Source organism: Eschrichtius robustus, chromosome 17 (assembly GCF_028021215.1).
Source record: "Eschrichtius robustus isolate mEscRob2 chromosome 17, mEscRob2.pri, whole genome shotgun sequence".
Lineage (NCBI taxonomy): Eukaryota > Metazoa > Chordata > Mammalia > Artiodactyla > Eschrichtiidae > Eschrichtius > Eschrichtius robustus.
Window position 1 is genome coordinate 40,945,603 of NC_090840.1, and position 19,342 is coordinate 40,964,944.

The 19,342-nt window shown below is 35.4% G+C and overlaps 1 protein-coding gene across 2 annotated transcripts in view; it reads right to left on the reverse strand.

Moving 5' to 3' along the window:
- The window catches only part of C17H8orf88 (chromosome 17 C8orf88 homolog), a 47,806-nt gene that overhangs the window by 15,553 nt on the left and 12,911 nt on the right, over positions 1-19,342 (reverse strand). For both annotated transcript variants that reach the window (XM_068525673.1, XM_068525674.1), the window contains exon 4: positions 9,233-9,305. In XM_068525673.1, coding sequence (XP_068381774.1) covers positions 9,233-9,305 — 73 coding nt within the window. The remainder of the gene's footprint in view (positions 1-9,232; positions 9,306-19,342) is intronic.

A 19,342-nucleotide genomic window follows, 5' to 3' on the forward strand; every position in this document is an offset into this window, starting at 1 on the left:
CAATATCAGAAAAATATCAATAAAGAAATGGAAATTATAAAAAGGAGTCAAATAGAAATTCTGGAGAAGAAAATTACAATAACCAAAGTGAAGAATTCACTAGACAGGTTCAACAGTAGATATGACCAGGCAGAAGAAAGAATCGGCAAACTTAAAGATAAGTCAATGACATTATCCAAACTGATGAGTGGAAAGAAAAAAGAATGAAGAAAAATGAACAGAGCCTAAGGTACCTGTGGGACTATACTAAGAATACCAACAAATGCATAATGGAAGATCCAGAAGGATAGGGGAGAGAGAAAGGGCAGAAAAAATATTTGAAGAAATAATAGCAGAAAATTTCCCAAATTTGATGAAATACACACATTGACACATCCAAGAAGCTCAACAAATTACAAGCAAAATACACTCAAAGAGATTCACACTCAGATGCATTATAAGCAAACTGTTAAAAGACTAAGAGAAAATCTTGAAGAAAAGCAGCAACTTATCACTTACAAGGGATTCTCAATTGGAGAAAAGGCTGATTTCTCATCAGAAATCATGGAAGACAGAAAGCAGTGGGATGACAAAGTTACTAAAAGCAAACAACACGTCAACCAAGAAATCTATATCTGGCAATACTACCTTCAAATGAAAAAGAAATTGAGACAGTTGTAGATAAACAAAAACCGAGAGAGTTCATTGTTTGTAAATCTGCCTTACAAGAAATGCTAAAGGAAATCCTCAGGCTGAAATAAAAGGACAGTACACAGTAATTAGAACTCACACGAAGAAATAAAGAACACCAGTAAACATAACTACATAGGTAAATATAAATGTCAGTATCAATGAATTTTTGGATGTAAGTCCTCTTTTTTCCTGTATGATTTAAAAAACAAATACATAAAAATGCATAATTATAAATCTGGGTTGATAGATTATGCAATGTATAAAGACAAAATATGTAGAAATATGTATAAAGACAATAACAACATAAAGGTGGGATGTAGCTATATAAGAGTAAAGTTTTATATAATTTTGAAACTAAATTGATATTAATTCCAACTACATTGTTGTAAATTCAGTTATTCCCCAGTGCAACCACTAGGAAAATAACTAAAATATATATGACAAGGGAATAAAAATAATACACTAGGAAGAATCCATTAAACATAAAAGAAGGCATTAATGGAGGAACTGAAGAATAAAAAAAGATAAAACACGTATAGAAGACAAATAGCAAAATGGGTAGAGCTGTTCTTCCTTATTAGTTATTACATTAAATGTCACAAACAATTAAAAAGCAGAGATTGGCAGAATGGATTAAAAATATGATCCAATTATATGTTGTCTAAAGATATTCACTTTAGATCCAATCACAAAATAAGCTGAAAGTAAAAGAATGAAAAAGATATTTGATGCAGACAATAACCAAAAGAAAGCTGGAGAGGGTATACTAACATTAGATGAAAACGAACTTTAAGACAAAAATTGTTAAAAGGGGAAAAAAAGGATATTATATAATGATAAAGGGGTGAATTCATTAAAAAGATAACAATTATAAACATATATGTACCTAACAACAGAAGGAAAAACTGACAGAGTTGAAAGAAGAAACACACAGCTTAAAAATAACAATTGCAGTCTTCAAAACCCCACTTTCAATAATGAATGAAAAACTAGACAGAAGATCAAAAAGGAAAGAGAGGACATGAACAACACTATAAGCCAAACAGACCTAACAGACTATACAGAACACTTCAGTCAACATCAGCAGAATATACATTCTTCTGAAGTACACATAAAACATCCAGGACAAACTATATGTTAGACCACAGAAGAAGTCTGGAAAAGTTTTAAAACACTGATATGCAAAGTATCCTCTCTGACCACAATGGAATGAAACTACAAATCAGTAACAGAAGTAAAACTGGAAAATTTACAAATATGTGTAAATTAAAAGCATATTCTTAAACAACCGATGGGTCAAAGAGAAAAATAACAGAGGACTGAGAAAACACTTTGAGACGTGAAAACAAGGAGACAACATACCAAAACTTATGGGATGCAGCAAAAGCAGCGCTCAGAGCAAAACATACACCTATCAATGCCTATACTAAAAAAATGGCTCAAATCAATATCTAACATTAAACATTAAAGAACTAGTAAAGATAAGAGCAAACTAAATCAAAAGCTAGCAGGATGAAGGAAATAAAGATTAGAGTGGAGATAAATGAAATAGAGATAAAATAACAACAGAGAAAATCAACAAAACAAAAAGTTGGTTATTTGAAAAGTTCAAAATTGACAAAGACTAAGAAAAAAAAGACTCAAATTACTAAAATCATAATGACAATGATTTTGTATCCTGTAACTTTGCTGAATTCATTAGGTCTAAATTTTTTATGTGGATTCTTTAGGATTTCTACACATAAGACCGTGTCATGTGTGACGGGAGAATACTTTGTCCTTTCCTATTTGAATGTCTTTTATTTCTTTTTCTTGACCAATTGCTCAAGTGAGAGCTTCCATAATGTTAAGTAAAAGTGGTGAGAGTGGGCATCCTTGACTTGTTCTTTATCTTAGAGGGGAAAGCTTTCAGTCTTTCACCAGTGAGTACAATGTTACCTGTGGGTTTTCCATATATACTTTTTATCATGTTGAGGAAGTTCCCTTCTATTCCTTGCTTCTGAGATTTTACCAAGAAAGGGTATTGGGTTTTGCCAAATGCTTTTTCTGCATCAAATGAGATAGTGATGTATCTTCTTTGCCCCTGTCTTCTGTTAATGTGGTGTATTACACTGATTAATTTTCAAATGTTGAACCACCTTTGTATTCTTGGGATTAATCCCACTTAGCCATAGTGCATAATCTTTTACTGTGCTGCTAAATATGGTTTTCAAGTATTTTACTGAGAATTCTTGCAACTATATTTTAAGAGATATTGGTCTGTAGTTTTCTTTTCATGTGATAGCTTTGGCTTTTATATCAGAGTAATATTGGCCTCATAGAAGAGTTGGGAAGTGTCCCTTCCTCTTCAACTTTTTGGAAGAACTTGGGAAGGACTAGTATTAATTCTTCTTTAAATGTTTGGTAGAATTCACCAGTAAGGCCAACAAATCTTTGACTTTTCTCTGTTGGGAGATTTTGTATTACAAATTCAATCTCCTGACTTTTTATAGGTTTACTCAGATATTCTACTTCTTCTTGAGTAAGTTTCAGTAATTTCTGTGTTTCTAGTAATTTTTCTATTGCATATAAATTACCTAATTGGCATACAATTAATTATTCATAATTTTCTCTTATGATCCTTTTATTTCTTTAAGCTCATAGAAATGTCCCCACACAAAATCAGTGGTATTTTATACACAATTAATGAATAACATAAAAAGGAAATTAAGAAAACCAGTTTATTAGCATCAAAAAGAATATGTAGGGATACATTTAACCAAAGAGGTATAAGGCTTGTACACTGAAAACTGTAAGAAACTGCTAAAAGAAATTAAACAATACCTAAATAAATGGAAATATATCCCATGTTCACGGATTGGAAGATTCAATATTGTTAAGATGGCAATACTCCCCCAAAGTGACCTACAAATATAATGCCATCCATATCAAAATTCCAACAGTCTTGTCTTTTTCTCTTTTTTTTGCAGAAATGGAAGCACAGATTCTAAAACTCACATGGAATTGCAAGGGATCTCAAATAACCAAACAACCTGGAAAAAGAACAAAGTTGGAAGACTCATACTTCCCAATTTCAAAACTTAATATAAAGCTATAGTAAACAAAACAGTGTGGTACTGAAATAAGGGTAGACTTACAGATCAAGGGAACAGAACTGAGAGCCCAGAAATAAACACATAAACCTATGGTCAAAGGTTTTCTACAAATGTGCCAAGATTCTTCAATGGAGAAAAAAATTGTCTTTTTAAGAAATGGTGATACCTAATGCAAAAAAATAAAGTTGGTGTCTTACAGTTTTCCAAGTACAGGTCTTTTATCTCCTTAGGTAGGTTTATTCCTAGGTATTTATTCTTGTTGATGCAATTGTAAATGGGACTGTTTCCTCAATTTCTCTTTCTGAGCATTTGTTGTTAGTGTATAGAAATGCAACAGACTTCTGTATATTAATTTTGTATCCTGCAACTTTATCAAATTCATTGATGAGCTCTAGAAGTTTTTTGGTGGCATCTTTAGGGTTTTCTATGAATAGTATCAGGTGATCTTCAAACAGTGACAGTTTTACTTCTTCCTTTCCAATTTGGATTCCTTTTCTTTTTCTTGTCTGACTGCTGTGGCTAGGACTTCCAATACTATGTTGAATAAAACTGGTCAGAGTAGGCATCCTTGTCTTTTTCCTGATCTTAAAGGAAATGCTTTCAGCTTTTCACCATTGAGTATGATGTTAGCTGTGGGCTTGTCATATACAGCCTTTATTATGTTGAGGTATGATCCCTCTATGCCCACTTCCTACAGAGTTTTTATAATAAATGGATGTTGAATTTTGTCAAAAGCTTTTTCTGTGTCTAATGAGATGATCATATAATTTTTATTCTGCAATTTGTTAATGTGGTGTGTCACAGTGATTGATTTGCAGATATTGAAAAATCCTTGCATCCTGGAATAAATCCTACTTGATCATGGTGTATGATTCTTTTGATGTATTGTTGGATTCAGTTTGCTAATATTTTGATGAAAGAAACTGAAGACGACACTAATAGATGCAAAGATATACCTTGTTCATGGACTGGAAGAATTAATATTATTCAAACGACCATTCTGCCCAAGGCAATCTACAGATTCAATGCAATCCTTATGAAAATATCAATGGCATTATTCACAGAACTAGAACAAATAATTTTAAGATTTGTATGGAAACACAAAAGACCCCAAATAGCCAAAACAATCTTGAGAAAGAGGAACAGAACTGGAGGTATCATGCTCCCTGACTTCAGACTATATACAAAGCTACAGTAATCAAAACAGTATGGATAAACAAAAAGGTCTTACTGTATAGTACAGGGAACTATATTCAATATCCTGTAATAAACCATAATGGAAAGAATATGAAAAACAATATATATATGTGTGTATGTGTATGTATAACTGAATCACTTTGCTGTACATCAGAAACTAACACAACATGGTGAATCAACTGTACTTCAATTAAAAAAAAAAATAACAGTAGGATACAAAACATACACATAGATCAATGAAATAGAACAGAGGGCCCATGAAATGAACCCATGAATTTATGGTCATTTAATCTACCACAAAGTAGGCAACAATATACAATGGAGAAAAGAAAGTATCTTCAGTAAGTGGTGCTGGGAAAACTGGATAGCTACATGTAAAAGAATGAAACTAGAACATTCTCTAACACCATATACAAAAATTAGCTCAAGATGGTTTAAAGACCTAAATGTAACACTGGAAACCATAAGATTCCTAGAAGAAAACATGGGTGAAACACTCTTTGACATAAATTGTAGCAATATTTTTTGAATCTGTCTCCTAAAGCAAAGGAAATAAAAGCAAAAATAAACAAATGGGCCCTATTAAACTTAAAAGCTTCTGCATAGCAAAGGAAACCATTGACAAAACAAAATGATAACCTACTGATGGGAGAAAATATTTGCAAATGATATGACCAATAAGGGGTTAATATCTAAAATACATAAACAGCTCATACAACTCAACATCAAAAAAACAAACAACCCAATTAAAAAATGGGAAGAACACCTGAATAGACATTTATCCAAAGAAGACATACAGATGGCCAACTGGTACATGAAAAGATGTTCAACATCGTTAATCATCAGAGAAATGCAAATTAAAATCATAACAAGGTAGCACCTCGCACTTGTCAGAATGGCTATCATGAAAAAGAACACAAATAACAAATGTTGGTGAGGATGTGAAGAAAAGGAAACCCTGATTCACTTTTGTTGGGAATATAAATTAGTGCAGCCACTGTGGAAAACAAAATGGAGATTTAAAAAAAAACTAAAAATAGAACTACCATATGACCCAGCAATTCTATTCCTGGGTATTTATCTGAAAAAAATGAAAACATACATGCATCCCAATGTTCATAGCAGCATTACTTACAATTGCCAAGATATGGAAGCAACCCAAGTGTCCATCAACAAATGAATGGAATTAGAAAATGTGGTATACATATACTATGGAATATCACTCAGCCACTAAAAAGAATGGAAGTTTGTCATTTGTAACAACATGGATGGACTTGGAGGGTATTATGCTAAGTGAAATAAGTCAGAGAAAGACAAAAAATGTATGATATCACTTATATGTGGAATCTAAAAAATAAAAGTAACTATTAAATATAACAAAAAGAAATAGACTCACAGATATAGAGAACAAACCAGTGGTTACCAGTAGGGAGAGGGAAGGGGGAGGGGCAATATGGGGGCAGGGGATTAACAGGTACAAACTACCATGTATAAAATAAATAAGTTACAAGGATATATAGTATAACACAGGGAACATAGCCAACATTTTATAATAACTATAAATGAAATATAACCTTTAAAATTGATTCAGTATTCTGCACACCTGAAACTTATATAATATTGTACATCAACTATACCTCAATTTTAAAAAGTGAATTTTGGCTTATAACTCACACCATATACAAAAGTTAATTCAAAATGGACCTAAATGTAAGAGCTAAAACTGTAAAACTCATAGGGATAAATCTTTATGACCTGAGATTTGGCAATGATTTCTCAGAAATGACATCAAAGGCATGGGCAACAGAAGAAAAAACAGATAAATCGGACTTCAACAAATTAAAAAAATTGTGTACATATAAGTATACTATCAAGAGAATGAAAAGACAAAGGAAAAAGTCCTTGACAATTATATATCTGATAGGAGTATAGTATCTACTATTACACATCTGATAAGCGTTTTATATACACATATCTAATACCTAATAAATATATGTATGTATTTATTACACACACACACACAGACACACACACACACATACATAGGGAGAGAGAAAAGGGGAGGAAGGCAGAAGGGAAGTGGGAGAGAGAGGGAGAGAACAGATGAGGGTCTAGTATCTAGAACTCTTAAAACTCAACAACAAAAAGAAAACAACCTAATTAAAATATGGTCAAAGGACATGAATAGACCTTTCTCCAAAGGAGAAATACAAATGGCCAACAACACATGAAAACACTCAAAATCATTAGTCATTAGAGAAATAAATATCAAAATCACAATGAGATACCACTTCACACCCACTAGATTGGTTATAATGAAAAAAAAAAGATCCTAACAAGGATGTCAAGGAATTGGAACCCTCACACATTGCTATTGGGAATGTAAAGGGGTATAGCCACTGTGGAAAACAAGTTTGGCAGTTCCTCAAAAAGTTAAACACGGAACTACCATATGACCTGTCAAATCTACTCATAGGCATATATCCAAGAGAAATGAAAACAGGTGTTCAAACAGAAATCTGTACACAAATATTCATAGCAACATTATTCATAATAGCCAAAAAGTAAAAACAACTGAATGTCCATTAACTGAGAAATAAATAAACAAAATGTGGCTTATCCATACAATGGAATATTATTCATCCATAAAAAGGAATGAAGTACTGATACATGCTACACATGGATGAACTTTGAATACCTTATGGTAAATAAAAGAAGCCACAAACAAAAGGTCATATATTTTATAATTCTATTAAATGAGATGTCCAGAATAAGTAAATCCATAAAGACAAAAAGCAGATTAGTGTTTGCTGGTGGCTGGGGAGAGGACTGAATGAGGGAGTACTGCTTAATGGGTATGAGGTTTCTTTGGGGTAATAAAAATGTTCTGGAATTAGATAGTGGTGATGGTTGCGTGATACTGTACATTTATAATGGTTTAAATGATGAGTTTTACTTCAATCAAAAAGAAGAAAAAAGAAACCTGAGAATTGCAAGGGGAATATCCCCAGATAACAGTAAAAGTCCATTCCAGGAAAACAGCTTCACAGCAGTACTGAAGAGTAATTAATCCATACTGGAACAGGATAATGGAGGATTCTAAAAGGAAAGTCTCCTTCAGGGGAAATAATGCCAACTGATATATATGACCATAAGGAAAATATATATAAGTGTGGCAGAGTTGTTGGAGCAACTGATGTGCAAAGTTAACAACAGTTGCATAGAAAAACAAGGCAAACGTTAACTCCAGGAAAAAAGATGGATTGTATGAAACGGAGATATGCACCTCTCAGCCAAGCAACTGTATTTATATAGTCATATAATATAAAGAGTGATGATGCTCTAAATGAAATTTAAGTAACTATGTGATGGGGAGGGGGTAGATAGAAGGGTTGAAAAAGTGAGGGGACTGATGTGGAAGACATAAGTTCTCATTTTCCAAAAGAGGCTTTCAAAATATAATATAAAAAATGAGAAATATGGAAACAATTTAAATATTTTCTTTAGAATATGGAGTTAAATACTAGAAGAAAATGCTCATAGAGTATTTTTATAACTTGTAACTTTTAAATTACATACATAGATTGGTTGATAAAAAGTTGGAAACTAAATTAATAAATAATCTTTATTAAAAAGTAGCTGGTGTGTGAAAGACTCTTTATTAAAAAGTAGCTGGTGTGTGAAAGACTATTTGTTCTTCCCAAGAGCAATTCTTCCTTTCTGCTTCAGCAATAGAATTAGCTGGCTGGAAAGCTAAAGATTACATTTTCCAGTCTGCTTTGTACAGCATGACTAAGTTCTGGCCAATGAGCAATTAAATAGAAGTTATACATGCAACTTCTGGGTCATACTTTTTAGAACTTTCTTCCTCCTTACTTCCTTCCTGATGGCTAGAGAGGGGACATGATGGCTGGAGCAGAGGCATTCATCTTGTGCAATAAGATAGAAGCCATGTATTAAGGATGGTAAAGCCATAGGACAGTATAATACAGGGGCTGGTAGCAACTTCACAGACCAGAATGAGTACACCAGCTCAAAATTTTACATGATACAGAAGATACAAAAATAAACTTCTATCTTGTTTCAGTCACTGTTATTGTGGTCTCACCTTTAGAGCAGCCAAACCTATAACCAAATATAGACAGAAGTCAACCAAAAGAATATAATAAAATTTCTTATGTACCTAAGGTTTGCAGCTAAGCAAATATTAACTTTACATGAATGCTAAGACTCCCTTATGAAAGTTGGGAATTATGGTAAAAATTTACCTTTTTTAACTGGAGACTGATGTTGTTGTTCATTAAGACCTTGAGAAAAGGCTTGCATTCCATTCGTCTTACACTATTGAAAGAAGAAAATACACTTTTTATCTAAGGTTTTAGAATTTTATCTAACACTTTGTTTTTTTAATCCATTTTGAGTTTATTTTTGTGTATGGTGTTAGGGAATGTTCCAATTTCACTCTTTTACATGTTTCTGTCCAGTTTTCCCAGCACCACTTATTGAAGAGACTGTCTTTTCTCCATTGTATAGACTTGCCTCCTTTGTCATAGATTAGGTGACCATAGGTGCGTGGATTTATATCTGGACTTTCTATCCTGTTCCATTGATCTATATTTCTGTTTTTGTGCCAGTAGCATACTGTTTTGATTCCTGTAGCTTTGTAGTATAGTCTGAAGTCAGAGCACCTGATTCCTCCATCTCCATTTTTCTTTCTTAAGATTGCTTTGGCTATTCGGGGTCTTTTGTGTTTCCATATAAATTGTGTGCGTTAATTAATTTGATTGTGGTAATCATATCACAATGTGTACGTATATTATATCATCAGGTTGCATAACTTTTTAAAAAAATCATGTTGTACAACCTAAATATATTCAATTTGTATTTGTCAATCATAATAAAGCTGAAAAAAAGTAAATTTACTTTGTCATGCCTGCACATATTAACAACTGAAAATGTAGATTATTTCAAATCTTTCATAGCATGTAAGAAAGTACACCTACTAAAATTTTATAAGGTGATTATGTCTTATCTCATTTAACTGTCATAATCTTACAAGGAAATAAGGCAAGTGTTATGATCACCATGTTACAGGCAAGGGAAATAAGACAAAAAGTGTTTAGTAACAAATCCAAAAGTACATAGATAAGAGGCAGTCGAGCTAGCTTTTGAAACTCAGGGCTACTGCATATAGTTATGAAGAATGTGGATCTAAAGGGGTACCATTCACAGCACAGATGTGGCAGATATCCTAGCAGGTGGCAGCAAAGTATCTTATTGTAACAAAATCCGTATTTTTATATAATTTTTTGTTCTTCTTCTAATTCTTGTAAAGGCACCAAATGGATAGCAGTGGCCCTATTAAACCCACTCATTTAACAAACACAGAGTGCCTACTACATGACTGGCACTGTGCTTTGTATTGGGAATACAAAGATGAACATGACATTCCAGTATATGTTTCTGGAGGGATCACAAACTAAAAGGTAGACAGAAAAATAAAACACTAAATCACAATAAAACTTGAGAAGTTCTATAATAAAGATATGCAGAAGGTGCAATGGAAGGAAGGGGTATCAAATTTGACTTAGAAATTTCAGGAAACACTTTACATAGGAAGTGATGCTTAAACAACACTAATAGGATTAATAGGAGTTAGGCTGGCTGACCAGTGAAAAATGAATGTTTATGGAAGAAAAGCAGCCTTGAGCTGCAAAACATGGGATAATATGGCTAGTTTAGGAAATGAAAAATGTTGACTAGGCTTGAGTAAAGCAAAATAAACACCAGGTTTTTTTTTTTTTTTCAAGTCAAGGTTCTTTGCAATTTGTGGTGAAATACCCAATCTGCATACCCAGATATTCTATTTAGCCTTTTCATTTTTATAGCAAAAATGTTCCCAGACCCTGTCACTTATCTTAAACAAATGTACACCACTAAGATAAGGAAGGAGAACAGGAAGAGACAAATTCATATCAACATCTATTCCTAAGATGAAAATTTAAAGAGTAAGATTTATAAACACTCTCAAAACACAAAATATAAACAGGAAAAATACTGTAACTCATAAAGAACTAATTTCTGTAGTATAAAGGAGCTCCTAGGAAACAATGGGGAAAAAAGCCTATAAAAAAGAATGGTGCATTTAATATTGTCCCAGAGGTCTCTGAGACTGGCACATATATGCAATGGAATATTACTCAGCCATAAAAAGGAACGAAATTGGGTCATTTGTAGAGACGTGGACAGACCTAGAGACTGACATACAGAGTGAAGTAAGTCAGAAAGAGAAAATCTAGAAAAATGGTACAGATGAACCTGTTTCTAAGGCAGAAATAGAGACACAGTCGTAGAGAACAAACGTATGGACACCAAGAGGGGAAGGAGGAGGTGGGATGAATTGGGAGATTGGGATTGACATATATATATATATATACTAATACATATAAAATAGATAACTAATGAGAACCTGATGTATAGCACAGGGAACTCCACTTCGCTCGCTATAAAGCAGAAACTAACACAACATTGTAAAACAACTATACCCCAATAAAAAAAAAATTAATTAAAAAATAAAAATAAATTAATAAATAAATAAAAAGAATGGGTGAAGGCCATGAATTGGTAATACAGATGAAAGGAAATTCATATTACTCTTAAACAGATCAAAGATGGCCACAGATTCTTGACATTCTTTTATCTCCTTCCCTTGAATCTGAGCAAGCTCTGTGACTGCTCAGACCAATCTAATATGACAGGGCCGCCAGGCCTTAGTCTTGAAACCCAGACGTTGTGCTGTAAAGAGCCCAAGCCATTTGGTGAGGTCATTTGTAGGTGCCCGTTCCAGTCTACAGGGGCAGCTAAACTCTAAACCAACAGCCAGCATCAACTACCTGGCATGTGAGTGAGCCATCTGGCCATCCACTCCAGTCAATACTTTAAAGCACACCAGACCTAGATGTTATCTGATTGCAACCACATCTTTGAGAAATGGCCACCTAAGACCAGTCAGCCCACGGACCCATGAAAGATAATAAATTGTTGTTAAGCCAAATTTTTCAAGTGCTTTTTTATGAGGTTAATAATTAAAAAAAAAAAAAAAACAGATTAAAAGAAGTTGTTCAGGCAGAAGAAAGATAATACCAGTAATAAACATGGATTTACACAAAGAAATTAAGAGTGCTGGAGATGGTCTGGGCAACATGGCAGAAGAGAAAGACGCGGAGATCACCTTCCTCCCAACAGATACATCAGAAATACATCTACACGTGGAACTGCTCCTATAGAACACCCACTGAACGCTGGCAGAAGACGTCAGACCTCCCAAAAGGCAAGAAACTCCCTACATACCTGCGTAGGGCAAAAGAAAAAAGAAACAACAGAGACAAAAGAATAGGGACAGGACTTGCACCAGTGGGAGGGGGCTGTGAAGGAGAAAAGGTTTCCACACACCAGGAAGCCCCTTTGCAGGCGGAGACTGCGGGTGGCAGAGGGGGGAAGCTTCGGAGCCACAGAGGAGAGCGCAGCCACAAGGGTGTGGAGGGCAAAGCGGAGAGATTCCTGCACAGAGGATCGGTGCCGAGCAGCACTCACCACCCAGACAGGCTTGTCTGCTCACCTGCTGGGGCGGGCGGGGGCTGGGAGCTGAGGCTCGGGCTTTGGTCAGATCACAGGGAGAGGACTGGGGTTGGTGGCGTGAACACAGCCTGAAGGGGTTAGCGCACCACAACTAGCCGGCAGGGAGTCCGGGAAAAGGTCTGGAGCTGCCGAACAGGCAAGAGACTTTTTCTTGCCTCTTTGTTTCCTGGTGCGCGAGGAGAGGGGATTCAGAGCACCACCTAAATGAGCTCCAGAGACAGGCGCGAGCCGCAGCTATCAGCGCGGAACCCAGAGACGGGCATGAGACGCTAAGGCTGCTGCTGCTGCCACCAAGAAGACTGTGTGCGAGCACAGGTCACTATCCACACTGCCCCTCCTGGGAGCCTGTGCAGCCCGCCACTGCCAGGGTCCCGTGATCCAGGGACAAGTTCCCCCGGCGTGAGTGAGCCAGAGCCCCAGAAGCAGCTGCTCCTTTAACCCTGTCCTGTGTGAGTGAAGAACAGACGCCCTCAGGCGACGTACACACAGAGGCGGGTCCAAATCCAAAGCTGAACCCTGGGAGCTGTACAAACAAAGAAGAGAAAGGGAACAGCAGCCTCAGAAGCAGCGGATTAAAGCTCCACAAACAACTTGATGTACCTGCATCTGTTCAATACCTGAATAGACAACGAATCATCCCAAATTTACGAGGTGGACTTTGGGAGCAAGATATATTATTTTTTTCCCCTTCTCCTCTTTTTGAGAGTGTATATGTGTATGCTTCTGTGTGAGATTTTGTCTATATAGCTTTGCTTTCACTATTTGTCCTAGGGTTTGGTCCATTCGTTTTTTGTTTTGTTTTTTTTTTACTTAAAAAATTTTTTCTTGCTTAATACATTTTTTCTTAATAATTATTTTCTTATTTTTATTTTAAAAAATTAAAGACTTTTTTCTTAATAAATTTTTTCTTAAGTTTTTTCTATTTTTTATTTTAAAAAACTAAAAAATTTTTTTCTTAATAAATTTTTTCCTTAATTTTTTTCTTGGTTTTAATTTTAAAAAATTAAAAAAAATTATTTTAAATAATTAAAAAAATTTTTTTCTTAAGTTTTTTCTTAATAATTTTTTTCTTATTTTTCATTATAATAGCTTTATTTTATTTTATTTTAACCTCTTTCTTTCTTTCTTTCTATTTTTTCTCCCTTTTATTCTGAGCCGTGTGGATAAAAGGCTCTTGGTGCTCCAGCCAGGCATCAGGGCTGTGCCTCTGAGGTGGGAGAGCCAACTTCAGGACACTGGTCCACAAGAGACCTCCCAGCACCAGGTAATACCAAACAGCAAAAATCTCTCAGAGATCTGCATCTCAACACCAAGACCCAGCTTCACTCAACGACCAGCAAGCTACAGTGCTGGACACCTTATGCCAAACAACTAGCAAGACAGGAATATAGTCCCATCCATTAGCAGAGAGGCTGCCTAAAATCATGATAAGGTCACAGACACCCCAAAACACACCACCAGACGTGGACGTGCCTACCAGAAAGACAAGATCCAGCCTCATCCACCAGAACACAGGCACTAGTCCCCTCCACCAGGAAGCCTACACAACCCACTGAACCAACATTAGCCACTGGGGACAGATACCAAAAACAACAGGAACTACGAACCTGCAGCCTGTGAAAAGGAGACCCCAAACACAGTAAGATAAGCAAAATGAGAAGACACAAAAACACACAGCAGATGAAGGAGCAAGGTAAAAACACACCAGACCTAACAAATGAAGAGGAAATAGGCAGTATAACTGAAAAAGAATTCAGAATAATGATAGTAAAGATGATCTAAAATCTTGGAAATAGAATAGACAAAATGCAAGAAACATTTAACAAGGACGTAGAAGAACTAAACAGGAACCAAGCAATGATGCAAAACACAATAAATGAACTTAAAAATACTCTAGAAGGGATCAATAGCAGAATAACTGAGGCAGAAGAACGGGTAAGTGACCTGGAAGATAAAATAGTGGAAATAACTACTGCAGAGCAGAATAAAGAAAAAGGAAAGAAAAGAACTGAGGACAGTCTCAGAGACCTCTGGGAAAACATTAAACGCACCAACATTCAAATTATAGGGGTCCCAGAAGAAGAAGAGAAAAAGAAAGGGACTGAGAAAATATTTGAAGAGATTATAGTTGAAAACTTTCCTAATGTGGGAAAGGAAATAGTTAATCAAGTCCTGGAAGCACAGAGAGTCCCATACAGGATAAATCCAAGGAGAAACACACCAAGAAACATATTAATCAAACTATCAAAAATTAAATATAAAGAAAACATATTAAAAGCAGCAAGGGAAAAACAACAAATAACACACAAGGGAATCCCCATAAGGTTAACAGTTGATCTTTCAGCAGAAACTCTGCAAGCCCGAAGGGAGTGGAAGAACATATTTAAAGTGATGAAGGAGAAAAACCTACAACCAAGATTACTCTACCCAGCAAGCATCTCATTCAGATTTGATGGAGAAATTAAAACCTTTACAGACAAGCAAAAGCTGAGAGAGTTCAGCACCACCAAAACCAGCTTTACAACAAATGCTAAAGGAACTTCTCTAGGCAAGAAACACAAGAGAAGCAAAACACCTACAATAACAAACCCAAAATATTTAAGAAAATGGGAATAGGAACATAAATATCGATAATTACCTTAAATGTAAATGGATTAAATGCTCCCACCAAAAGACACAGACTGGTTGAATGGATACAAAAACAACACCCGTATATATGCTGGCTACAAGAGACCCACTTGAGACCTAGGGACACATACAGAATGAAAGTGAGGGGATGGAAAAAGATATTCCATGCAAATGGAAATCAAAAGAAAGCTGGAGTAGCAATTCTCATATCAGACAAAATAGACTTTAAAACAAAGACTATTACAAGAGACAAAGAAGGACACTACATAATGATCAAGGGATCGATCCAAGAAGAAGATATAAAAATTGTAAATAGTTTTTCACCCAACATAGAAGCACCTCAATACATAAGGCAAATACTAACAGCCATAAAAGGGGAAATCGAGAGCAACACAATCATAGTAGGGGACTTTAACACCCCACTTTCACCAATGGACAGATCATCCAAAATGAAAATAAATAAGGAAACACAAGCTTTAAATGATACATTAAACAAGATGGACTTAATTGATATTTATATGACATTCCGCCCAAAAAACACAGAATACACATTTTTCTCAAGTGCTCATGGAACATTCTCCAGGATAGATCATATCTTGCGTCACAAATCAACCCTTGGTAAATTTAAGATAATTGAAATCGTATCAAGTATCTTTTCTGACCACAACGCTATGAGACTAGATATCAATTACAGGAAAAGATCTGTAAAAAATACAAACACATGGAGGCTACACAATACACTACTTAATAACGAAGTGATCACTGAAGAAATCAAAGGGGAAATCAAAAAGTACCCAGAAACAAATGACAATGGAGACATGACAACACAAAACCTATGGGATGCAGCAAAAGCAGTGCTAAGAGGGAGGTTTATAGCAATACAAGCCTACCTCAAGAATCAGGAAACATCTCGAATAAACCACCTAAACTTGCACCTAAAGCAATTAGAGAAAGAAGAAAAAAAAAAACCCAAAGATAGCAGAAGGAAAGAAATCATAAAGATCACATCAGAAATAAATGAAAAAGAAATGAAGAAAACAATAGCAAAGATCAATAAAACTAAAAGCTGGTTCTTTGAGAAGATAAACAAAATTGATAAACCATTAGCCAGACTCATCAAGAAAAAAAGGGAGAAGACTCAAATCAATAGAATTAGAAATGAAAAAGGAGAAGTAACCACTGACACTGCAGAAATACAAACGATCATGAGAGATTACTACAAGCAACTCTATGCCAATAAAATGGACAACCTGGAAGAAATGGATAAATTCTTAGAAATGCACAACATGCTGAGACTGAACCAGGAAGAAATAGAAAATATGAACAGACCAATCACAAGCACTGAAATTGAAACTGTGATTAAAAATCTTCCACAAACAAAAGCCCAGGACCAGATGGCTTCACAGGCGAATTCTATCAAACATTTAAAGAAGAGCTAACACCTATCCTTCTCAAAATCTTCCAAAATATTGCAGAGGGAGGAACACTCCCAAACTCATTCTACGAGGCCACCATCACCCTGATACCAAAACCAGACAAAGATGTCACAAAGAAAGAAAACTACAGGTCAATATCACTGATGAACATAGATGCAAAAATCCTCAACAAAATACTAACAAACACAATCCAACAGCACATTAAAAGGATCATACACCATGATCAAGTGGGGTTTATCCCAGGAATGCAAGGATTCTTCAATATACGCAAATCAATCAACATTATACACCATATTAACAAACTGAAGGAGAAAAACCATATGATCATCTCAATAGATGCAGAGAAAGCTTTTGACAAAATTCAACACCCATTTATGATAAAAGCCCTGAAGAAAGTAGGCATAGAGGGAACTTTCCTCAACATCATAAAGGCCATATATGACAAACCCACAGCCAACATTGTCCTCAATGGTGAAAAACTGAAACCATTTCCACTAAGATCAGGAACAAGACAAGGTTGCCCACTCTCACCACTATTATTCAACATAGTTTTGGAAGTTTTAGTCACAGCAATCAGAGAAGACAAAGAAATAAAAGGAATCCAAATCGGAAAAGAAGAAGTAAAGCTGTCACTGTTTGCAGATGACATGATACTATACATAGAGAATCCTAAAGATGCTACCAGAAAACTCCTAGAGCTAATCAATGAATTTGGTAAAGTAGCAGGATACAAAATTAATGCACAGAAATCTCTTGCATTTCTATACACTAATGATGAAAAATCTGAAAGTGAAATTAAGAAAACACTCCCGTTTACCATTGCAACAAAAAGAATAAAATACCTAGGAATAAACCTACCTAAGGAGACAAAAGACCTGTATGCAGGAAATTATAAGACACTGATGAAAGAAATTAAAGATGATACAAATAGATGGAGAGATATACCATGTTCTTGGATTGGAAGAATCAACATTGTGAAAATGACTCTATTACCCAAAGCAATCTACAGATTCAATGCAATCCCTACCAAACTACCAGTGGCATTTTTCACAGAACTAGAACAAAAAATTTCACAATTTGTATGGAAACACAAAAGACCCCGAATAGCCAAAGCAATCTTGACAACAAAAAAATGGAGCTGGAGGAAACAGGTTCCCTGACTTCAGACTATACCACAAAGCTACAGTAATCAAGACAGTTTGGTACCGGCACAAAAACAGAAACATAGATCAATGGAGCAGGATAGAAAGCCCAGAGATAAACCCACGCACATATGGTCACCTTATCTTTGATAAAGGAGGCAATCATATACAGTGGAGAAAAGACAGCCTCTTCAATAAGTGGTGCTGGGAAAACTGGACAGCTACATGTAAAAGTATGAAATTAGAACACTCCCTAACACCATACACAAAAATAAACTCAAAATGGATTAAAGACCTAAATGTAAGGCCAGACACTATCAAACTCTTAGAGGAAAACATAGGCAGAACACTCTATGACATAAATCACAGCAAGATCCTTTTTGACCCACCTCCTAGAGAAATGGAAATAAAAACAAAAATAAACAAATGGGACCTAATGAAACTTAAAAGCTTTTGCACAGCAAAGGAAACCATAAACAAGACCAAAAGACAACCCTCAGAATGGGAGAAAATATTTGCAAATGAAGCAACTGACAAAGGATTAATCTCCAAGGTTTACAAGCAGCTCATGCAGCTCAATAACAAAAAAACAAACAACCCAATCCAAAAATGGACAGAAGACCTAAATAGACATTTCTCCAAAGAAGATATACAGATTGCCAAAAAACACATGAAAGAATGCTCAACATCATTAATCATTAGAGAAATGCAAATCAAAACTACAATGAGATACCATCTCACAGTGGTTAGAATGGCCATCATCAAAAAAATCTAGAAACAATAAATGCTGGAGAGGGTGTGGAGAAAAGGGAACACTCTTGCACTGTTGGTGGGAATGTAAATTGATACAGCCACTATGGAGAACAGTATGGAGGTTCCTTAAAAAACTAAAAATAGAGCTACCATACGACCCAGCAATCCCACTACTGGGCATATACCCTGAGAAAAATATAATTCAAAAAGTCATGTACCAAAATGTTCATTGCAGCTCTATTTACAATAGCCAGGACATGGAAGCAACCTAAGTGTCCATCATCGGATGAATGGATAAAGAAGATGTGGCACATATATACAATGGAATATTACTCAGCCATAAAAAGAAATGAAATGGAGGTATTTGTAGTGAGGTGGATGGAGTTAGAGTCTGTCATACAGAGTGAAGTAAGTCAGAAAGAGAAAAACAAATACAGTATGCTAACACATATATATGGAATCCAAGGAAAAACAAAAAAAAGGTCATGAAGAACCTAGTGGCAAGACGGGAATAAAGATACAGACCTACTAGAGAAAGGACTTGAGCACATGGGGAGGGGGAAGGGTAAGATGTGACAAAGAGAGAGAGTGGCATGGACATATATACAGTACCAAACGTAAAATAGATAGCTAGTGGGAAGCAACCGCATAGCACAGGGAGATCAGCTCTGTGCTTTGTGACCACCTAGAGGTGTGGGATAGCAAGGGCAGGAGGGAGGGAGATGCAAGAGGGAAGAGATATGGGAACATATGTATATGTATAACTGATTCACTTTGTTAT